Below are 24,065 nucleotides of genomic sequence, written 5' to 3' on the forward strand. Positions count from 1 at the left end.
TATATTATCTATATTATATTATCAGCATATGCGTTTTCAAATTAAAATAGAAAAATGTCAGTTTTTTTTTTAAAAAAACATTACAATAATAATTTTTAAAATATCTATTTTCTATTTAATTATGTTATGAGTTTTTTTTTTCTTATTTAAATCAACTAAATAATTTTTGTTACGATTCATTTACTGTATATCTTTTTTAGGTACATTTAACTTATTTAATATTTTGGCAAAAAGTTTGTACTCATCAAACTAATATTTTAATAATTAATTAATACTAACCACTAATCAATGCATATTAAATTTTATCCTGAATTTAAAATATGGCTAAAATTGGAAGAATTGTTTAATATAGATTTATTTCATAGAGCATGTTATGCTGTAAGTATTATGTAAATAATATTTTTTAAAAAAAAGTATAAATTCAGATAAAAATACGTTTTCCTGACAATATTAAAGATAACATCTCAATAACTCATATTGTAAAAGATTCTCTATTGACAGATGACGTAGTAATTGAGGGTGAAGTTAATGAAAAAAATGAAGCAATCTCAAGATTTAAAGCTATTTTGTACAAAAAAGAATGTGTCACATTAAATGATGTTTTTTTAATAACTTATAAATTGCCTAAAAGTGTAATACAATCATTAAAGTCGTTAAAGATAAATTTTGAAATACAACTTTTAACTAGACCAAGACAACCTGATTCCAGTATTCCTATTTTAAGTGGTGATCCCAAAATATTATCAACAAGAAAATTATGTTTAAACGTAAAGATTGACAAAAGTATTCATTTGAAAAAAGTTATCTATTTTAATAGTAACTCTTTTGCAGCAATTTCTCTAACATTATATGCATCTTTAATTGGTTTCAAACTTAAAAAGAAATCTTACAAATTAGAATTAACAATTAGTAATCAAATGAAACATATCTATGAAATTATATTATATGGTTTATTGTCTAGTTATCATGATTTGAAAAATTTTATTTATCGTAATGCAAATGTATTGAATGGAATTGTTTTGAATAATGAAGAAAGTGTTAACATTAAAGAAGAAATAAAAAATGAGATAAATATATTAAATGAACATGATAATCCATGGGAAAAAATTGAAGAAAGTATATCAATTAAAAGTAAGAATTTAAATACACTCTTTGAACAAGTTATTTTTTTATTTAAAAATTGTAAACAGATAACGGAACAATTGTATCAAAAAGAATTTTTAAATAGAATGAAAAAATTAGGTGAAGGTTTTTTCTATTGGGAAGATTCAATAATTTCATTGATTGATGATAGTAGTAATCACCAAAAAGCTCATGAGATAATTATTAAAAAAATTGAAAAAAGTGATTATTGGCGTAATATTCCAATGTTAGATTTACATTGTGAAGAGAATGATCATCTTTATCCAAAAGGGTATGCTTAGATTGATCTTAAAAATGATAAAATTAATTAATTTTTATTTTAGAAGTGTAGTGTTGGAACATTCATTTTCTCCTCTACCTAGAAGGAAAGATTGTGTTACTATTTCACCTTCATCATCAAAGTTAGAAGAAAATTTACTGTCAACTGATACAATAGACAGTTCTAAAATAGTTTTAGAAAAAGATACTGAAATAAAAAAATATACAAAATATTCCAATAATGAATATTCTGTAGATAAAGTTGATTTGAAGATCAAAAAAATTAATTCTATTACAAAAGAAAAAGATGAAATAATAAAAAAAGTTGAATCATCAGAAAACTCCTCACTTGAATCTTCTAGTTCATCATCATCTGAACATATTGAAATGATTACTGAAATGTTGGATGAAATTGGTAAATCTGATAAAAATATAGTTGCTTACATAGCAGAAAAAGAAAAGTTGAAAGCTATATTTTTAAACTTAAATTTTCAATGTATGCTTTATTCAGAAAAAAATTCATTATCAACTAAGATAGTCGATTATTTTTCACCTGATGAAAATATTCAACATGACATTCGATTTAAAAGAGAACAATCTCCATTACATTTAGTTGTTTTGGTTCATGGATTAGAAGGATCATCATTAGATTTACAAGGATACATGAATTTTATTTCTTTGTCAAATCCTGACTGTAATTATCAATTTTTACATTCGCAATGTAATGAATCAAAAACTTGGTTAGATATTGAAAGTATGGGTAAAAATTTATTAAACGAAATATTTGAAACGCTTGATAAAATGAAAAATAAACCGGTAAAAATATCGTATGTTTTTTTATTTTAAATTGACAATTTTAAATTCTGTTTAGTTTCGTTGCTCACAGTTTGGGTGGTTTAATAATAAGAAGCATGTTTAATATTACACGCGTGGATACATTAATACCATATTTACACACATTTTTAACTCTTAATTCTCCCCATTGCGGTCTTATGTATATGGATAAAAAGACATCGTTAGGTATTAATATTATAAAATGGTGGAAACAATCTATGTCTTTGTATCAGTTAACTTTAAGAGATAATACAAATCCAAGAGAATCATTTATATATAAACTATCTCTTAATTCTGCATTTTCATATTTTCAAAATGTATTATTAGTAGGTGATTACAATGATAATTTTGTACCAGCAACGTCATCACTCGTTGAAATGTGTGCAGAATCTAAAAAAGATAACAGTATTATGGGATATACATATCGAGAAATAATTCAAAATATTAACAATACAATAATTGAAAGTAAAAATAATACATTTTTAATAAAATATATTATTTCTCATCGTTCTGACCCTGTTATGTCTGTAGACCGTTTCATAGGTAGAAGTGGTATGTTATATAATTTTATTGTCAAAATAAAATAAATCTTGTTACATACATTTTAGAACATGTTGCTCCAGTAGATGATGATAATTTCATTGAAAAATTTACTTGTATATCAGCGGGAAAATACTTCAGATAAATGAAACAAAGCCTTGGTGTTAATTAATATGCAAATTTTACTACAATAATCATTTTAATGATTTTAATAAATCTTATTTTTTATTAATTTACTAGAATATCGTGTATTATTTTTACCAACCTTAAATGTAAATTAATAAAAAAAATTGTAATTTATTGGTGCACTTAAAAATTCTAATATGTCATTTTTTTTGACAGAAGGAGTGCTTTATAGCCATCAATCATTATTTAAAATATAGAAGGTGTTCTAATTTTTGTATAGCAGGCTGCTTATTTGATTCATTTTAACTTTTTGTAAATCTTATATATTATATTTTCTATCGTTTATGTTGTCTTAAATTATGTGTGATAACTCAGGGACATTTAATCCTTTGTCACCATTTATTAAAATAAAAAAAACTCCAGAATATTGTGAGTTTGATTTAAGAAAATTAAAAAAATGTGCCGATGGTTTTGTTGTCTGGAATGATAAGATTTCTAACTTAGCTACTAACTCCTATCCTTATCATAATATTCACAAAAAAATTATTCGTAAGATTAAAAAAGCAAAGTATTGGCATTCTATACCAACAAAAAAACATCCCTATGCTGGGGATACTGAAATTTGTACACATAAGTATGTTTCTTATAATATTACATATTAGTTTTATTTTAGAGTTATTGTCTTAGAACATAATTTTCAAAGAGAATTGTTTACCGAAAACGATAATGAAAGTGGTGTATTTGTTAATGATAATGATTTCAAAATTAAAAATTTGTCTACAGATGATCTAATAGCAACTGGTGATTCATCTTCAAGTTCTTCCTTAGGATTGGATACTGTAAGTAGAGATGATAAAACAATTTCTGAAATGCCTCCAGTACAATTGACTGTTAGTGGGGAAGGTGTAAAACATATTTCAAGTTCTACAGAAAAAAATGGCATGATTGTAAAAAATACTAATATTTTGAAAAAAGAAACTGATGATTGTTTTGTTGATAAACCTCGCAATATACATTTAGTTGTTTTTGTTCATGGTCTCGAAGGAACTCCTCATGATTTAGCTGAATATCCTCACTTTATAACACAAGTTAATCCAGATACATTTTATAAGTTTTACAATTCACAGTCAAATGTTGAAAAGACGTGGAAAGATATTAATACTCTTGGAAAAAACCTTTTAACTGAAATTAATCTTCATATAGAACTTATGGAATGTAAACCAAACAAAATTTCGTAAGTCCTTTTTTTTTAATTTAAGAACATTACATTTATACTTTTTTTTTCTTAATTAACAATAAGCAAACAATATTTTTTATTTATTATAGATTTATAGCTCATAGTATGGGAGGAATTATTGTGAGAAGTATGTTCAATACAGAAGGAATAGAAAAGTTAAAACCTTACTTTCATACATTTCTTACTTTTCATTCCCCACATTGTGGTATACGTTATGGTTCAAAAAGAGTCTCAATAGGTGTACGATTTATAGAATGGTGGTTTAATTCAAATTCTATAAAACAATTATCATTAAAGGATAGTGATACATTAGATGATTCATTTATGTATAAGCTATCACAAAACGATGCTTTTAGTTCTTTTAAAAATGTACTACTGGTAGGGAATTATCAGGATAATTTCGTGTGTGGAAGTTCTGCTTTAGTTGAACATAATACTAAATCTTATAATGACAAATCACGTATGGGTAAATTATATAACATGATGATTGATAATATTGAAAATGTGGTTATAAACTCTCAAAATGAAACACTTTTAATAAAATATATTGTGACTCATGATACGGATGGTAAGTTAAACTTCGACCGTTTAATAGGAAGAGATGGTACGTTTTAGTTTGTTTGAGCTTTGTCATTTTAAAATATATATTCTAGGACACGTTCATCCTTGTGATGATTTACATTTTATTGAAAAATTAATACATTGCTCAGCAGGAAAATATTTTGCTTAAATATATAAAAAATATAATACTAACAATTGTACAGTTTTATAAGATTTTTTTTTATTTTTAATATATAAAATGTTAATGGCATCAGAAATAATAAAATAGGGAAATACATTTAATAACTTTTAAAAATTAATACTTGGAGAAGTATTAATCTACAAAAATTATCAGTCATAGAATTTCAATATATAAGGGGAAAATTAAAAAGAATGTTTTTTAATATATATCTTATTTAAAAATATGACTTAGATGTAAAATGTAATGATGTATTAAAAATGCCAAAAACGATTGGTGAGTGATTAAAGTACTGCATTTAGATGTAAAGTCTATAGCGCATGACAACATAAGAAGATTTGTCAATTGATGCTGGATAATTGTCTGGATTCAACATTTTAAAACCAATGGAACGAAGAGCATATGGAATTCCAAATTTTTCTTTAAAGATCTTTTGTTTATCGAAACACATGTAAATGCAACGAACTTTAAGAACTTCATCACAATGTTCAAAAAATTCGATAAATCTAGCACGAGATACGGTTAACAAAACATCATGGTTAGACATGTAAACTGCATATGAATTTTCATCTTCCAAATACGATCCATTCCATTCCTTATCAACACCTATAAAAAAAATGATTATTATCACTACTACTACTACTACTACAAAAAATTACCTTTAACAAGTTCTCCAGCTCTCTTAACAAGTTCCTTATGTACGTCATTTTCACCTGAAGGGGCGTCAGGAACGCTGATTATCACTGCCACCAAGGTTAGTGAAGCTGTAGAAAAACAGTTACTTTATAGGTTATTTTTTGAAAAAACTTACTTTTGGTTAACTTCACCAACGGTACTACCAAAATCTTGTTTTGGTTCAGAAAATATTAACTTGTTATCCATTGTAGTAATAGCCAAGAAATAAACGCAAAAAGTTCTGAAATTAAAAAAAAAAAAAATTATATATCCGAGAATGATTATTAGAAAATATAATAACGTGGTAAAATAAATATGAAGACTGTAAATTTTAGGGAGTCACCTAATTTATGTCCTTTGTCATATGATGATATATTTTGAAAAATAATTTAAATAATAACACATCATTTTCATCTCTGACAATGTGGAAACACATAGTAAAGTGAATAAAATATGCAAAAAGAAATATGTATATATATTGCCTATACTTTTATATAGTGATGGTAGTGTATAAAGTAATACATGCTGTCTCTCCACTCTGAAAAATGGTAGAGTATGACTACTTATAAAAGTTGGAATTTTTTTATCAAAGTTGCTTTTGTAGATAAGAGGCTTTATAAAATGCATATGGGAATAGAGGTCATATGACTTCTTATGGATATAGACATTTTATAAATAAGGCGGAAATTACATTATTGGTATCCTCTTTTTTTTTTTAAAAAATAACTACATTAATGTTTACATTTTATAATCAATGTTTACTTAACAAAACAAATGCAATTTTAAAAATCAAAAGCCAGTATAATATTTTAAAACATGGTTAGAAAAAACAACCGACTAACATGATTTTTACAACAATAAATTAAGTAGAATTTACAAAATAAAAAAGGATAAATATAAATGCTTGAAAATTATATTTTTAAAAATAAAAATAAAAAAATACACTTTTTATGAAATAAGACACTTACACTTTTTAAAAACATACTAATTTACACAATGGTAATTAAATTACAATCATCCCCCTCCCCTCAAATTTATAGTTTTTAAGTGTACTAACACTTTTATCCCTATTGTATTTAATAGTTCTCGCACAATAATGCCAGAAGCGGGACATTAATTAATGTATAACACAAGGCCATAGACACATCTATATAATAATTCAAAAGTATCTACGACCATTGGCTATTCTCAATTGTCTATAAGTTTACTACTCACCCATTTTCCTATAAATTTTTCGAAATATATTGTACTTCAAAAATACTATTTATAATAATGTATATATATGTAATACTATATATATCAAATACCCCTCTTTTTATGCCTTTTCATTATTTATGTTAAAAATAAAAAAAAAATTTTAGTATTATCAGTGATAGGAAAAAAAAAACTCTTTTTTTTTTAATTTTTTTTGGTAACTTAAAAATTTTGGGGATAAAATTATTAAGTAACGAAATACCTATATAACCGTAAGTAAGAATTAAATTATGACTACAATAAATGCCAATATTAAAATTTTCTTAATAGTTAGTAATAAAAAAAAATTGACTTGAAAAAATCTACGTGTCCTAACTATATATATATATATATATTACACATTATACTTTTTTTTTTTTAAAAGTATTAAATTCTTAGTTTATATGTAAAATAAATAGTACGAAAATTTTAGTTATCATAACTATAGGATAATTTTTATTAATGGGATATATATTTTATTGGGAAATAAAATTAAAAAAAAAAATAGGTTAATTTTGGTATAACTTATCCAAGATAATTTTAGATTCCATCAATTAGTACTGAGGAAATACACGTGATTCTAGCTATACACTCCACTTATCGACATTTTTATACAGCAATTGAACATCAGTTAAGCTTGGTTGGTGTACATGTTTACAAACATTGGAAAGACGTTTTCAATAATCAATGCTCACCACACAACTTTCTCTTCATTAAGTAAGAACTGAATAATATTGTTGGAATTATATATCTATATTTCTATTGTTAATTACATTAAATTGGTTATGATATATATATATAACATCTTTATCTTCTAGTATAACGTGAACAAATGTCAATGTCTTTTAAAGAATCCTAGTAAATAATATACATGTAGAAATATAAAATTTTGAAGAAAAATGTTGTCTTGGTACAACCTAAATTTTATACTACTTTATTGATTTAATTGTAATTACTTTTAGGGGTTTTATTATACAATATTATATGAGTTAGTATATTTATAGTCGTAGAAATTTTCCTAGAAATATATATTTTTTTTAAAGGTTGTAAATTGTTATATTTAGTTGCACTTTTCATTCAAATTAATTAATCAGTTTTACTTTTTATGAATAATATATGGAACAAAAAAAAAATATATAAGAGTTTTTTTTTCTATAGTATATATGTATAAATTTAAAAAATATTAACATGTATTGGGAAAATTATTATCTCTATCTTTCATTTAGTTCTTTTTTTTCTAATAGTTTTAGAATTTTTACTAATTTAGAGGTAGTTATCTATAAAGTTTATATATTTTAATTAGTAAAAAAAAATTATGAAATTAAAATAAGTTAAACAAATTTTTATTCATTTACTCGATAATTGGAGTCATGTGCATATGAAGCTGAAAGAGGTTCTCATTTTGATGTGACTACAACCAGACATTATAGTGATATACACTACTATTCGTCAACAGCATTTATTCACTTTTGTTGTTACACCGTGCACCATAAACTAAGCGATATTTGTGGCCGTCTTCCTGTATACCCTATAAAATTTCTACGATTAATGTCTCATGACAATTCTGAAACGTGTTTTAGTGAAATTTTATTGACGCTTTTAAATAATTTATATTATTTTACTTTAATTTAGCATTATTTGTATTATCAGTGTATGATATTTTAATATATTTAAATATTTGTTTTCAGAACGGCAGTTTGCTATAAATAAGACAATACTGTCTAAAGAGGCAATGCTGTCACAAACTTCTCATAATCAGTCAACATCATCGTCATTAACGACTTCCATTAGTAATCAAGATCATATTGAAGACGCTATCAATAAATGTTTAAAATATTATGCGGTAGAAGATGCACTTGTACTTGCTGAAGCTTATTTTGCAAAAGGTATGTTATAAAAGAAATATACAATTTTTAAAATGTATTGTAAAATATTTTAAGTTAAATCAAATAGCGCTCTTTGTTTACTAGTTCATTGTTATATACAAAAAAACCAATATCATTCTGCATTCAAGTTACTTGAAGATCAACAATCTAGATTTAACGACAGGTTATATTGTCCAGAAACAAGATTTTTACATGCCAAATGTGCTTATAAAATGGGTAAAAATGATATTGCCGAGTTTGCACTAAAGGACGATAAGTCATCAGAAACTGAAATTCATCTTCACAGTTGTTTCAATAATTCAGAATCTCGTCCTTTTGCTCATGCTTTACTTGCTCAAATTCTCAGGGAGTCAGGTAGACATAGTGCAGCTTTAGTTGTGTGGGAATCAGGAATGAAACAATATCCAGTTCTATGGTCATCTATAAAAGATTATTGTGATGTTGGTGGAGGAAGTGTACGTAAAAAGTTAGCTGCTAGTGTTTGTAGTAATATAGAAACAAAACGTGCACGTTTTGATTGTCCACCATCTATCTCAACAGAATCTCTTGATGTCAAGGAAGAGTGTATTGAGACGACTCCTGTGAATAATGGTAAAGCCCCAACTATTTTAATGGTAGCTCCAAAAAAAGCGGGTAGACGTAAAAGCACAACTCCTTGTAGTGCTAATAGCAAAAATGTTAGTGTTGAAGGACGAGTAGAAATTAGACGTAGCCAAAGATTATTGCAAACACATGGGAATGAAAATTTAAATAGAGAACGTATTGTTAATGGAAGATCAGGTTCGAGTACATCAATGCCTAGAATGAATATGTCATCAGAAATTACACCAAATAACAAAAAATTGCCTTCAATTAAAAAACTTAGAAATTGGAAAATGCAGAGTAGTCCTGAAAATAATCTTAATAGTCCTGAAGTAATGGAAGTTGAAGGAACAAGAAAATCAAAAAGGTCTGCTCAAATTCATAATCCATTATCATTAGTTAATCGGACGAATTCAGAAGTAGCACAAGCTTCTTTATCTGATTCAACAACATCACTAGCCTCTAATACCTCATCATGTATTAAAAGTGATGAAGGCAATGATTTTGTTGATAGTGGCGGTGAAGATAGAGATGAAAATTATGATTGTATTGAAGATAGAATGAAAGAAGAATTGTTAAAAACAACTTCACCTTTATATTTTGATATTCTTAATTGGATTTGTAAGATGTCAGAAATTCAAGAATGTTTATCTGGTTATTTATGTCAGGATGCTTTGGAAAGATTAGATGAAATTCCAGGAGAATTTCAAACAAATCCTTTAGTTTTGGAACTTCGTGCAAGAGCTTTATTTGAACGTGGAGATTACAAGTCAGCAGCAGAAATTTTTCAAACATTACGAGAATTATATCCACATCGATTAGATGGAATGGAAGTTTTATCTACAGCACTTTGGCATCTTCAAGATGCTTCTAAACTTTCTGCATTGGCTAATGAATTAGTTAAAGAAAATAGAACTAGTGCTATTGCATGGTGTGTTGCTGGTAATTGTTTTAGTGTACAAAAATTACATGAAACAGCAATTGAATGTTTACAAAGATCTATAATTTTAAATCCAAGATTTGCGTATGCATATTCTGTACTAGGGCATGAATTAATTGATATTGATAAATTAGATGATGCTATAAGATGTTTTAGGAAAGCAATTACACTTGCTCCAAAAGATTATAGGGCATATTTTGGTATGGGAATGATATATCAAATGAAAGAAAATTATCCTGTAGCTTTGACTAATTTTGAAAAAGCTGTAGCTTGTAATCCAAGTAATACAAAATTACTTTGTCAATTAGGAGTTTGTGAACAAGCACTGCGGCGCAATGATCAGGTAAAATATATAATATTTTTATATTATATAAATATATATTTTTTTTTTAATTTTATAGGCTTTGAAAAAATTTGATGACGCTCTAAAAATAAATCCAAATGATATAGCAACTAAATTTCATAAAGCACGCCTTCTTTATGAAACTAAAGAATACGAAAAATCTCTTGAAGTTCTTAAAGATTTAAAACTTTCATCACCTAATGAAGCACAAATTTTCTTTTTACTTGGCCATGTATATAAAAAATTGGGGGAAGAACATATGTCAAATACATATTTTAACTGGGCTAGTGATATTGATCCTCGAGGAGAACAATCTAAACCATTATTTGGTTCAGTTCGCAATACTATTGATGATGAACAGGATGGAGAACCAGAAAGTATAGATGAAGTACTAAATGAGCCCGTTCCTTCACTATTATAATTTTATGTATGAATTTAAGAGATATTTTAAAATATTGTCACTACAAATTTAGTGATTTTTTTTTGTCTATAACATCGGGGCTTTCTAACATAAAAAATTTTTGGAAACATATTTTGATTTAAAAATTTAATTTTTGGCATTATAAATAAATTTTTTTTAAATTAAGCATTAATTTAGTGAATCATTGTACAGTTAATAAATTCTTTGTATAGTTTTATATTTACAATGTTTAAATTTTTTTTGTTTGTATCCGTGTAATTTTATTGAATAGATTAAAGTTGTTATATTGAAAAAATTACATATATAATGTATTTATGTGGAAAAATTGTTTTACTAAACTTATTTTTCCCTGTTAATATATGTGGTGTTTTTGTAAACAAAAAAAAAAATAATAAAAAAACAAATAAAAATATTAACATTTGCAAAATAGATAAATGTTGATAATGCGTATTTAAAAATTCATAATAAAATTTATGTTATTTAATAACAGAAAGTAGATTTGCAAATATTTAGAATATTTCAATAACTTAGTCTATTACTTATATTAATTAATATATATTTATTAATTACTAAATAAGAATTTTGAAATGTGTTTACATTAAACTTATTATTATATTTATAATATTAAGTAAAGTATTTTAATAAATCTAAAGCACAATACAGTAAATAAATAAGATTAATTATAAAAATAATTTTTTCCTCTTGAACCAAATTGTTAAGAGTTATTTCTTTTATCAATGATATATATTAATTAACAGTAAAATTAGTTATATAAATATTACTAATATTGGTTTATTATCATAAATCAAAATATAATTATTAAATAACTATATTAAAATTGATAATAATTATATAAACTTAATAAAACGTGAAACATACATTTCACGTGAAAATTAAAAATAACAAAATTAAAATGACCATATAAATTATAAATAATTTTAACCAAAAAAGTTAAAAATTTTTTGTTTAATGTTATCAAATACTTCACTACTTATTACTCTTTCCATGAATGATGGTTCAATATTATCTGTTACTTTCTTTATACTAGATATTGATGTTAAACCTTCTTTTACAATTAACTCTGATGTAGATAACTGGTTTTTACATAATTTACTATCATTATGATGTCCTCGACGTAATGAACATAATGCTTCCTTTTTACATGATTCATCACAAACAAATTGTCTATTACGAGAATAATTATTAATAAACTTTTTATATATATCTGGATTATTTTCAATTTGTGAAATTAAATTATTCCAAGAATCAGGAGACATATCTGGTAATGAATATTCTGATTTTGCAGAATATAATAATTTAAAGTGTGGTTTAATTGATGGAGATTGAGGAGTTAGTAAATCATAAAAATATGTGTGATGATCTATAATTCTATAACTTCCAAAATTTTCAATTTCATAAATTCTATAAGCAGGATTTAAATTTGAGTATGTTGTGATACTTGGTGAAGAATACATGATATTTGTTGGTTTACTATTTATATCATTCATATTTTCATAAAATACAGTAAAACCATCAACATGAATATGTCCAAAAAATTGACCAGTTATTGTTTCTGAAAATCTATTTACAATTCTGTAATAGTTTCTTGACCATCCTTCTAAACATTCCCCATCACCAGGTGGTATATGTGCTAAAATATGTACATATATACCTTTCTTTTCAGAATCATATAATTGATTAACAAGCCATGATAAACTTTCATCAGGATCAGTTTGATTTAAATACAACCAAAAGTTTGTTGTTTCACAATAACCTGTGTTAATTGTAATTAATTTTAAATTTTCTTGTACCATTACTGCCCATGAACCTCTATATTCAAAATCTCCATACACTTCACGGGGTAACCATTCACCTGCTGCATCTTTAATTGCTTTATAAATCCATTGTGGTCTATATTTTTCTGGTAATGTATGAGGTGCAAATGAATTTACTGGAACACCCTCATGATTTCCAATTGCCCAAAATACAGGAGTTTTTGGAAAATATTTTTGTATCATACTACTTAGATTACCAACAATAAATAAATGTTCTTCTTTTGTATAATTCCAATCATTATGAGACATATAATCTCCAGATAACATGATATATTCAATGTCTTCATGATTTTTAGAAATATCCTCAAAAATTGCATCTATAGTCCAAAATGGTAAATCACAATTTCCAACAGATCCCCAATAACCAGCAGGTTTTTTAACTTTTTTAATACGTTTTCTCCTTTTATTTATTTTATGTATATCATGACAACATATAGGTTCATTACAATCAACTTCTGAATCAGGTTTGTAAAGAAGATCAAAATGTAAATCACTCAATTGTAAAACTTTAAAAATTGTTGCTTGTGTTTTAGGTATTTTATTTGATTTTAACATCTCTGATTTTTCTTTCTCATATTTTGGTGGTAATTTAATTTCCCAATTACCATTAAATGGATTTTTAGGATCACCACATTCATCAATAAATAATCCACACAATAAATCTGGTGATACAAGTAACTTTTCAACAACGTATAAAAATTCTTCCCTAAATTGGGAAGTCATCCCTTTACAAACAATATTTGTATTTGAAGTAAATTTTTGACATATAAATTTAGCAAAATAAATAATTTTATCTTGTGTTGCATTTCTTTCATAAACATATCTGAAAAAAAATAAAATATATTCACTAGTTTTTAAATATAAAAAAAGTCTACTATATGTTTGTTTGTAACTCTAACCCAACTAAAATGAGAAATGTTCTTAACTGGATAATTTAACTTTTGCCCTATTCAACCAGCTTTGCGCACGGGCGATAACGTGACCAATGAGGCCTAGCTGAGGTGCGTTTATTGCTGGTTGAAAACTTTAACCAATTGCCCGCTATGGGGATTCAATATCTCCCATAGCAATTTTTGGAAGGCCGAAAGGCCTGATATTTAAACTTACTTTAAGGCTTCTACGGCAGTCTTGCATCCTAGACATTTGTATGTTGGTGATATTTCTAATGATTGAAGATGTTTAAGAAACTCAAAATGGCAATGGCCTACAAAAGAAATTAAATTTGTAACAAATTATATTTTTACCTAAAGAAATTATTCCAAAAAATATTAGTAATTTTAGATATTTCATTGAATCTTAAAAAATAATATGAATAATAGAGTGTTACAAATTATGTCTGATTAAGTTGTTACAACAATTATTTTGTGTTTTATCCAAGGATAACTTTAGGAGATATAATATAAAATCACCCTACAACCAGTGTTCATATTTATGACAGCCTATGGCAAAGAAGAAATCAATTGTTAATTTATTTGTTAGATTTTTTTAAACGAAATGTGTTTTATTATTTGAGTTTGTCAATATCATTATCCGGTATATCCCTCTATAAAAAAGTGATTCATAAATGTCTTCCTATTGAATTAAAATGATTTTAATAAATTTTTATAAAGGAAAAAGTTTTTGGTTTGATTCAATTTTTGTAAAAACATTTTTTTTTATTATAATTTTTTTTTATTAGACAAAAATAATTTACAAAATTTGAATATAACAAGGAATTATAAATAGAAAACATTAAAATAATTTATAGACTAAATAAGTTGGTAAGTTTTATTTGTCATTTATTAAATCAAAAACATACATTAGAAATAATTTTATAATTAAAGTAAAATTTTATAAATTATTATTATATTTCATTGTTTCGAAATTAACCTTTGTAAATGATTAATTAATGCATAAATTGTTGGAATAATCAAAAGTCCATGATATAGGCAAAGAGATAAACAAATAACCATTACTTTAACGAAAGCTCTTGACATGTACACGTTAACTAGAAGAAGTACAGAGATACATAAACTTGTTGATAATGCTGCTTGAAATGCCGGAAATCCAACCGAAGTAATAACTTCTTTTAATATAATCTTTACCTTATTCTTGTCATTATTATTTGCTATTTGATTTGATTGTGATACATGGAAATGATAAATAACATGAGCTGGTATGTCAACAGAAAAACCAATTGAAATTAAAATTGATGCCATGATAACAGGATCTAAAGTAGTTCCAGTCCAATATAATGAACCTAACATTAAAATAATAATACTTCCTATTGTTAACATTGCAATTACTACTGGTTTAAATCTAAACATAAACATTGAACATATTAATCCCATGCATATAATTGTTGCTATTGAACTTTCAATTGCATCACGAGGCATATTATCTATCAAGTCAAAATAAATACCATCATGCATAAAGACTGTTGCATTAAAACTTTTTTTATACTTATCAACAATAGAACGAAGTCGATCCATTAATTTACCTCTCTCAACCCAATCTGATAATGTTTCACCATGATAATAAATATTAAAAAAAAAACTTTTCAATTTAGTATTATTATTAGAAAGTTTAACAAAACCATTCCAATGTTCTTCTTCTGGCCATTTTAAAAATTCAATTATATCTTTTTCAACATAGGGAATTATATTTGTTGTAGAATTGTTTTCTATATTTTCTTCATCATTATCCCATTCAACTTTATGTTTTTCAAATTCAAGAAAATCTTTAAGAAACAAATGAGTACTTTCACTTCCTAATGATAATGGATCAGATTCAAATTCACGTACAAATTTCATAAAATTATTATATTTTTGTTGATTACTAAAATCAATTGAAGTTGTCACATAAACTGATGCTTGTGTACAATCTCTTATTAAAACATTTTCTCTTAACTGATTTATTTCAATTAATGGTGAATCCATGGCAAATAATTTTTCACTATTAAGTAATATTTTTATATTTGTTATACCATAGGCACAAAAAATTAAAAATGTAATCCATCCAATTATTACTAATATATTAAACCAAATATTTGTTAATATGTTTATATATCCATTAATTACTTTTTTTACAAATTTTCTAAATATTTTATTATTTTTTGATTGTTTTTCTATAGATTTAACAGGCCCTACTTTGACAACCTTACAATTTTGAGCTATATCACCAATACTAATACTTAATTTATTTGATAGTGATCTTTCATTTATCATTTCATATTTTCCAACTATAGAAATAATTGCGCAATAAAATGTTATTTGGTAAATAAAATCGACAAATATGGCGGACATATTACCGACACAAAGAAGTGTAATCTCTGGTGACCCAGTAAATGTTCCAATATAATCAGCTAGTATATTTGTACAAGCAGAAATTAATATGGCAGGTCCTGTTTCTTGAAGAACTAATCCTAAACGTTTCTCTACAGAATCATTTGGATCATTTTTTCTTCTCATTTCTTTACAAATTTTTTGCCATGAATGTATCATAAGATAAGCATCATCAACACCTATAGCAAGTACTAAAAATGGTGTTACACATAAAACAGATCCAAATCTAACACCACAAAAGAAAAGTGTACCTAAAGCTGTTCCACATGCCATAAAAGGACAAACACATGCATTAAATGCAAGTGATATTTTATGAATACTAACTTGATTCATATAATATGAAGATATTAATACTGTAGTACATGAACAAATAACCATAATAGTAAAACCAAGACTTAAATATGGTACATTTGCCATTCCAGCTCTAACAACTTCTAACTCAACATATGTTGTTGATAATGGTAATACTCTTATAAATTTTGATTTATATTCTTTTGTAAAATATTTTATAAATTGTAATTCAAAATCTTTAACATCCTCTTCTGTCCATTCTTTTTTAAATTTAGCAATATAAAACATTCCAATCATTTTAGTATACTCAAGATTTGTAATATCATTTTTACTTAATTCATCTTTTTTTTTTAATTTAACACCAAAAAAGTTTGATTGTAAACCAAAATCTCTTCCATAAAATTGAGATTTTGGATATTGTAAAATAATTCGATCACTTAATGTTTCATTTTTTTTAGTTAAATCATATTGAAATTTATATCCATTCTATAAAAATTATTAAAATTAATATTTTATAAATACTTTAAATTACTTACATAAAATTGAACTAAAGGTTCATTAATATTACAAAAGCCATGACAAAAGGTTTTGTACGATTCATTAAAACCAGTTGCTTTATTATAAATTGTAAAATTATTCATTACCAATTGATGAACTTTAACCGCTTCCTTTAATAACCAAGGTCTCATCATATTACCACCATCTTTTGATACGATAGATAAAAATACCATCGGTCCACGTCCATATTCATCTGAAAATTCTTGGCTTACCTTCATTTCATAACGTGACCGTGCTCCATATGGTGTATAACCAGTGATATCATTTACATTTTTTGTAACAATAATTTTAGCTGTTCCAATACCAGTTAATACTAAACATATAATAATAATAGCAATAGAATATTTTGTTACAATTTTTGCCCAATTAAAATAACATTTTTGTATAATTTTAACAAAAGCATTAGAACTTTTATGGGTACCAAAAGATGATGTTGAGGATAATGATGAGATATCTAAAAAAAAATTATATTATTTTATTTTATTAAAAATAAATTTACCTTTTAATGAACTTTCTGTATTATATGAATTTCGAGTTATACTATTTTCATTATTTTCTGATTTTTTTACAGAAGATAATACATCAAAATTACTTGGTTGGATAATATTAGGCATAATTATATAAAAAATTTATACATAGATCTATAAAATTATAATAATTTATTTTTTTTTATTTGTTAAATAAAATATATAATACAATTAATGATATTGGCATATAATACACATAATTAATTATTTAAAAAAAAAATAGCAATAAATTAATTAATTTAAAAAATAAATTTTTTTTTAAATAAACATACATGTCCGCATGACATAAATAATTAAAAATCATGAATAACTATTACTTAAAAAAGTTGTTTTTTTTTAAATTTTAAATGATATTTTCTAATGAATAATTTACTTTTAAACAACAAATTTATAATTTATAAATTTATATAACTAATAAAATAAATAGGAAGTCTTTACTGAAATGATTATATTTTAACAAACTTTTAGAAAACAAAATTAAGTTATTTTACACCTTTTTTAATAGTACACAAATAAAGTATTGCAACTTAGGTAAAAAAATATTTTTCATTTTATTACTTGCACAATAAGAATAATGTTTAATAAATGAAGTGAAAAAAGATTATAATGGTAAAAATTTAACATGATTTATGATAAATTTATTAACCTTGATAAATACTATGTCTTGTTATATTAAAACTTTTTAATAGTTTGTTGAGGTATGTCATCTTTCTTCAATTACCTTTTTAAAATATAATAGTTTTTACTTTTATAAATAATATATTAAGATTTTAGTCAATTAATTAAGTAATTTGATAAATGTTACACTTTTATATTCCAAATTTACAATATTTTACATTGTATACTTATTATAAGTATGTTTTATCAATAGCAAACATATTTTTTGTACACTTTTTTTTTATTAAATTAATGTAGTATAATTACTACTGTAGATTATAATAGTATGATATAAAAATATACCGCTTACTTTATTGGTCCTACAACGATTTAATTTATCATTATGTATTTTGGAAAATTAATACTTTGTGGCATTAAAGTTTTTTCTTCACATTATTATTTTGTCATTTGTAGGTATGGCGGATAGTATTCAAGATGATGATGAAATGAATATGGAAAATCATATGGAGAAGATTCGATTAGCTGTCTCTAGTTATGAAATTGACCAATTTTCAAATAAATTACAAAGAAATATGATGGTAAGTTAAATGTATATTGACAACTTTATGTAATTTTAAATTATAGGAAAGAAGACAACATTTTGATGTTAAAGATCGTATAAATATTAAAAATACAATAGATTTTATGAAAAGAAATATACCAATTGATGAGACTTTACCATTAGATAGAAAACTCCATGCATTTGCTACTGCCAATAATTTTGAAATAAAATATAATGAAAATGAAATTTATTTATCATCCTCTGATTTTATAATGTCAATAACTTGTCAAAATGAAATTGTTGAAAAGGTTACCATTACATGGTTTCGTTGTCAAGGTACTGGAATGATGGAAGGAACAAATATAAAAAAATTGATAAATGAAAATAAATTTCGTATTTTATCTCAAAAATTAAAAATTTACTCACGAACAATTGATTCATCCTTTAAAATTGATGAAAAAGAAAAAATTTTTAATGTTTTACTTCAAGAAGATGAGGAGTATTCAAATTTATCTAGTAGTGATTCTAATTCAGGTCCTATTGGGAAATTTTTTAAAAGAACAGATCTAGAACCTTCTTTTTTTAGTATATTTTGTGATAGACTTCTTTTATTTCAACAAAATTCTATCAATGATCATACATTTAAATGTTATATTAATATTATATCTGAAGATACTCATCCAATATTTATTGAAGGAACAAATATTAAGTATGCTTATATGTTAAGATTTTCAAAACCTTTATTAATTTTTGAAGGATTTGCAAAAGAATTAATGGCTCGTTCTTGTCGAGATGTGTTAGGATCATTGAAAGCAGATATATTTACACAAATACTTGGTATAACAAAAAGAAAAAAGAATTTAGTTACCAATGAAAAGTTTCAACCAACAGTTAAGTATCTTGTTGGCGATGAATTAATTTATCGTAACAAAGATTTTGTTATTGAAGGTGTATCTTTTACAAATCGAAATAATTTAATTTTTGTTGTTGAAATAGTTAGAGTTCAACTTTTTATAAATCATCTTATCGAGTCAATTAAAAGAGATACATTCTTGGAGCAGTTTGTCTCATCAAAAAGCACACATGATGTACTTCTTAGTCAACCAAGGCATAATACTCTTGAGTTTACACTATACACACCAAATGGTATGAAACTTTTGCTACAAATTAAAGTGGTAACAATGAAAGATATTCTTGTTGATGGATACTTTGCAAATGGGGATATTTTAGGTTCGGATATTGTATCAGTTTTTTTAAATGTTCTTGTAGAGTAAGTTTATATTAATAATTTTTTTAATGATTATTTTTAGATCTTGGTCTATTCCATTATCAATTCTAGCATTAATGAAGAAATTGGGTTTTGATAGTAAATATAATTGTAATATTAATTGTTTAAAAAAACAATCTTCTTCTGAATTAAGTAAAGTTGGTAACGCTTGGCATTATTTTTTAAAATTCACCAAAAAATGGCGAAAAAAGAAATTAAAAAAAAAGAAATATAATATTTCTAATTTATTTATTGACAATCCTGTATTATTAAACGGAAAAGCCGTTGATATACTAGGAACGTTAGTACCTATTCAGAGTGATATTGATATGACATATTTTAAACCTAAGCAAACTTTTTATTCTCCCTATCCACCAAATGTTAATAATGGCCAAAGGATATTATTTAATAAGAATATTCAAAAACAAAATATAGTTGTTGATATATTGCCAAATAAGCCTAAGAGTGATCTGGTAATTTTTTCTATTGTTTTTTTTTCTGTTAAATAACTTTTTTTTTTGTATCATCAGGAAGCAATGGCTGAGATAGGACAAAATTTATCAAAAGATAACAGTAACTCTTCACAGCGAGGAGTTGTAACTAAGTATTCTGACAATGTTATAAAAACTCCCACAGTTATTGGAAAATACCCAGTTCAAAATGATAATTCACAGTTTGTTTCCCCTTTAAATAGTGGAAATGTTCAGAGCTATCAGCAAAATTTGTCGGTAAAAAATATAGTTCCTAGTTCTTCGGTAAACTCTTCTAATCAAAATGTTACTCATACTAAGCATAAAAAATCTAAAAATAAAAAATCTGACTTTACTGAAGGTGTCTTCAAAGTTCCTAATATCAATATTTTGCCTACATCTTCTGTTACTCAACAATCGTTTTCTGATGAGACTGAGGTGAAGAAAAACAAGAAAGATCCGGCAAGTAAAAAATCGAAAAAAGTTAAAAAAAATATATTGTCGGAAACGTTGGCTTCAGTAACTCATCAACAAGATTCATTAAAAGTTACCTTTTCGCGTTTACCTTTAGAAAGTCATTCTAACAAAGTAGTTGATGATGCTTCATTGAGTACTATTATGAAACCATCTCCAACATTTTCTAAAAGTGATTTTAAAATTAAGCATGAAAATGTACCAGATGAAAAAATTATTACAGTAGAGAAGAATAAAGATTTACTTGAAACAGGAAAAGCAAAGAACAAACTTAAGAAAATGCTTGAAAATTCAAATCAATCAGTAAAGGGGAAATTAAGTAAAAGCTCAAATGATATAATTTGTGAAGTAGAAATTGATAAACCAATAAAACAAGAAGCTGTTATTAGTTCACCAACTATAAGTATGCCTACTACAACAGGAACTAGTGAACCACCAGTAAATTCAGAATTAAAAATTAAAATTAAACGACCAAAGATTACTATTAAAAATTTGGAACCACCGAAACCACGGGAAATACCGGAGATTAAAGAAATAAAAGAGGAGGCAATCACAAAAATTGTTGACTTACCATCATCTTCACCAAAAGTCAAAGAACAAACCATTAGAAAAGGTGGAGTTATTCTTAGTAAAAGTAAAAGTACAAATGATGCTAGAGAAAAAAAATCAAACAAAAGGAAGGCAAATGATCATACACCTTCACCGAGATCAAAATCTAGTAAAAAAGAAAAGTTGGATTTAAATCCACCATCTTTAGTAGAACAAGCACCAGCTGATACTTTTAACGCAATTGGAAAAAAGAATGCATTTGATTTGTTGAAGAATTTTAGAATTCCTAAATTAGAAGGTAAAGAAGAGAAGCCTGTTGAAAAACCTATTGATAAAAATGAAAAAATTGACAAGGTAGAAAAAATAGAAAAAGTAAAAGACAAACCAGATAAAAACAAAGATGTTAAATTTAAAGAACGTCATAAAGAACGTGATCGAGAAAGAGAACGTGAAAAGGAAAGAGATCGATGTCGTGATAAATACAATAAAGAACGTGAATCTTCTAAAAGGCGGTCATTAAGTCCAGCAAATAGAGGTAATTTAGTTTCTCCATCTAAAATTCCTAAATTAGAAAATTATACTCCATCAATTAAAACTTCAAATGAAAAAACTACGACAACAACTTCTACTGCAGATATAACAAAATTAGTTGGTTTTATACCATTAGCTGCAATAAAGCCATCAACACATACATCTTTATCTCAAAACAGACACTCATCTAGAAGTCATTCAAATTCATCAGATCATTATAGAACCGGAAATTATTCATCACATTCAAGAAAATCTTCAGTTAATGACAATCATCATTCATCTTCACGTTCCCATCATAATTCTTCATCCTCGTCTTCACATAATCACCGATCATCATCGAAATCTTCTATACTTTCAAAATCACCATTAACATCTCCAACTTCAACTAGTTCAGGATCTAAATGGGTAAAGATGAGTCAACCTGTTCAACAACCTTATCAGATTCAAACAAAAATTATTGACCAAAGAATGAGAAATGAACAACAAGGTAAACAAGTATTATTTACAAGAGAACCTTCTCCTTGTGATTTAACTATTGATGAATCAGATAATTAAAAAAAAAGTATATATCTTGACTATCTATTTAATTATATTGTATAAAAGAATCAAAAAAAAAAATACTGGTGGAAAATTATACATTTTAATTTTTCTTTTGTAAATATGTAAATTTTTTTTATTCATGTAAAATAATAAAAAAATTAATTAATAAATATTATTGTTTAAATATTACAAATATTATTGGTAATAGTGTTATTAAAAAAATAAAAATAATATATCCTGTTTTTAATGCAATTTTTTTTCTATAAAGGTAATTTAATGAAAACTCAAAATCTATTGTACACCTTTCATTGACATTACTAAAAATTAAACTATTTTTTATTATTTTTTCAAAAGTATTATCATTATTTATATTTTGGTCTTCTAAGTATAAAATATTTTTGTTATCTCTTATAGTTACATTATTATATTTTGTATTCCAAAATATAAATGTTGACTGGTAATTTTCATCATTAATAGGAATTGTATTAAAGTCAACAATAAATATAAATTGACATATTTTGTCTTCTTTTAACATTTTAGAAATATTTTTGTCATTTTTTTTGAATTCAAATCCATAGTCAAAATATTTATCTAAAACTTCATGAAAGACATAAGGTACTGTTTCATTTCTTACAAAAACTTTTGCTGTTATATTTTTATAGTCACCAGGTAAACATATAATTTCTTTTGTCAAGAACCATAAAAAAATAATAATTTTAGTTATATTCATAATTATTTATTATACATATTATATTTATTTTTTTAATCGTACATAATTTACTTTTTATAAGAAATATTATTTTATTAATCTTAATATTCAATATATTATAATTTGCTTTAAAAAAAAATAATAATATTTTTAAGGATTGACTACCAATAATAAATATATCTTTTTTTTTTTAAAATTATTATTAAAAGAAAAATATGATGATATTGCTATTCTAAGGGTAAGATTGATTTATTATACAGAAATTTTTGATGATGAATATCGTTTCTATTTTATAATAGCAAATATTTGTAGAAAGAGGGAGAGAGAGGTGAATATAATTTTATTATATACATTTTTATTTTATATTTTTACTTTGTATTCTTATTCTAATAATTTATAAAAAATTTTATAGAAAAAGCTAATTTTACAGAGCATTTAGATGAAAAAAAAAGATAAAATACTTAACTACAAACTTTGATATTCCATCTACTATGTTAAAGTAAAATTTTAATAAATGTATTGAAAAAATTGGCAAATGACTTTTTTTTTAACATAATTTTATACTATATATTTTTATTAAGATTTTTATTTGTATTAACTTTAAAATTTTATTATTTAAATTATGCTAAGTATTATAATTTTTTTTATTGTTTAAAAATAAATTTTTAAAAAAATTTAAGTAAGTATTGTTTAAATGTTGTTTTTAATATTTTAGACAAAAGAATAATAATTGAACATTATTTTTTGGTATGTTAACTAATAAATATTATAATAGTAGTATAGAATTAAACAAATATGCTAATTATAATCATATTATTGAGATTAATTATTCTATTATTTACATTAAGTGTTTTTATAATATCAATGTTTGGTCC

At 24.8% G+C, this 24,065-nt stretch overlaps 8 protein-coding genes across 8 annotated transcripts; 4 read left to right on the forward strand and 4 right to left on the reverse strand.

Moving 5' to 3' along the window:
- Positions 1 to 288: 288 nt before the first annotated feature.
- Positions 289 to 2,920, forward strand: SRAE_2000270800 (Domain of unknown function DUF676, lipase-like domain-containing protein; the record flags this gene model as incomplete). The annotated part of the gene is made up of 5 exons (XM_024653809.1): positions 289 to 378; positions 426 to 1,414; positions 1,467 to 2,228; positions 2,273 to 2,787; positions 2,844 to 2,920. The coding sequence occupies 5 exons, from the start codon at positions 289 to 291 to the stop codon at positions 2,918 to 2,920; spliced, it is 2,433 nt and encodes an 810-aa protein (XP_024507248.1).
- Positions 2,921 to 3,260: 340 nt separating this feature from the next.
- On the forward strand, positions 3,261 to 4,868 carry SRAE_2000270900 (Domain of unknown function DUF676, lipase-like domain-containing protein; the record flags this gene model as incomplete). Its single annotated transcript, XM_024653810.1, has 4 exons — positions 3,261 to 3,535; positions 3,575 to 4,135; positions 4,228 to 4,742; positions 4,792 to 4,868. The coding sequence occupies 4 exons, from the start codon at positions 3,261 to 3,263 to the stop codon at positions 4,866 to 4,868; spliced, it is 1,428 nt and encodes a 475-aa protein (XP_024507249.1).
- A 307-nt stretch (positions 4,869 to 5,175) lies between these two features.
- SRAE_2000271000 (Ornithine decarboxylase antizyme family and Acyl-CoA N-acyltransferase domain-containing protein) lies at positions 5,176 to 5,759 on the reverse strand (the record flags this gene model as incomplete). Its single annotated transcript, XM_024653811.1, has 4 exons — positions 5,176 to 5,483; positions 5,537 to 5,590; positions 5,628 to 5,641; positions 5,689 to 5,759. 4 exons carry the CDS (start codon positions 5,757 to 5,759, stop codon positions 5,176 to 5,178), a joined length of 447 nt encoding a protein of 148 aa, XP_024507250.1.
- A 1,676-nt stretch (positions 5,760 to 7,435) lies between these two features.
- SRAE_2000271100 (Cell division cycle protein 27 homolog) lies at positions 7,436 to 10,957 on the forward strand (the record flags this gene model as incomplete). Its single annotated transcript, XM_024653812.1, has 4 exons — positions 7,436 to 7,502; positions 8,474 to 8,671; positions 8,726 to 10,536; positions 10,595 to 10,957. 4 exons carry the CDS (start codon positions 7,436 to 7,438, stop codon positions 10,955 to 10,957), a joined length of 2,439 nt encoding a protein of 812 aa, XP_024507251.1.
- Positions 10,958 to 11,895: 938 nt separating this feature from the next.
- Positions 11,896 to 14,082, reverse strand: SRAE_2000271200 (Sphingomyelin phosphodiesterase; the record flags this gene model as incomplete). The annotated part of the gene is made up of 3 exons (XM_024653813.1): positions 11,896 to 13,615; positions 13,900 to 13,996; positions 14,037 to 14,082. The coding sequence occupies 3 exons, from the start codon at positions 14,080 to 14,082 to the stop codon at positions 11,896 to 11,898; spliced, it is 1,863 nt and encodes a 620-aa protein (XP_024507252.1).
- Positions 14,083 to 14,642: 560 nt separating this feature from the next.
- SRAE_2000271300 (Sterol-sensing domain and Patched family-containing protein) lies at positions 14,643 to 17,578 on the reverse strand (the record flags this gene model as incomplete). Its single annotated transcript, XM_024653814.1, has 3 exons — positions 14,643 to 16,892; positions 16,943 to 17,418; positions 17,464 to 17,578. 3 exons carry the CDS (start codon positions 17,576 to 17,578, stop codon positions 14,643 to 14,645), a joined length of 2,841 nt encoding a protein of 946 aa, XP_024507253.1.
- Positions 17,579 to 18,564: 986 nt separating this feature from the next.
- SRAE_2000271400 (Hypothetical protein) lies at positions 18,565 to 22,496 on the forward strand (the record flags this gene model as incomplete). The annotated part of the gene is made up of 5 exons (XM_024653815.1): positions 18,565 to 18,687; positions 18,734 to 19,920; positions 19,961 to 20,390; positions 20,448 to 21,945; positions 21,982 to 22,496. The coding sequence occupies 5 exons, from the start codon at positions 18,565 to 18,567 to the stop codon at positions 22,494 to 22,496; spliced, it is 3,753 nt and encodes a 1,250-aa protein (XP_024507254.1).
- Positions 22,497 to 22,653: 157 nt separating this feature from the next.
- SRAE_2000271450 (Hypothetical protein) lies at positions 22,654 to 23,211 on the reverse strand (the record flags this gene model as incomplete). The annotated part of the gene is made up of 1 exon (XM_024653816.1): positions 22,654 to 23,211. One exon carries the CDS (start codon positions 23,209 to 23,211, stop codon positions 22,654 to 22,656), a length of 558 nt encoding a protein of 185 aa, XP_024507255.1.
- Between the last annotated feature and the right edge of the window lie 854 nt (positions 23,212 to 24,065).

Source organism: Strongyloides ratti (assembly GCF_001040885.1).
Source record: "Strongyloides ratti genome assembly S_ratti_ED321, chromosome : 2".
Lineage (NCBI taxonomy): Eukaryota > Metazoa > Nematoda > Chromadorea > Rhabditida > Strongyloididae > Strongyloides > Strongyloides ratti.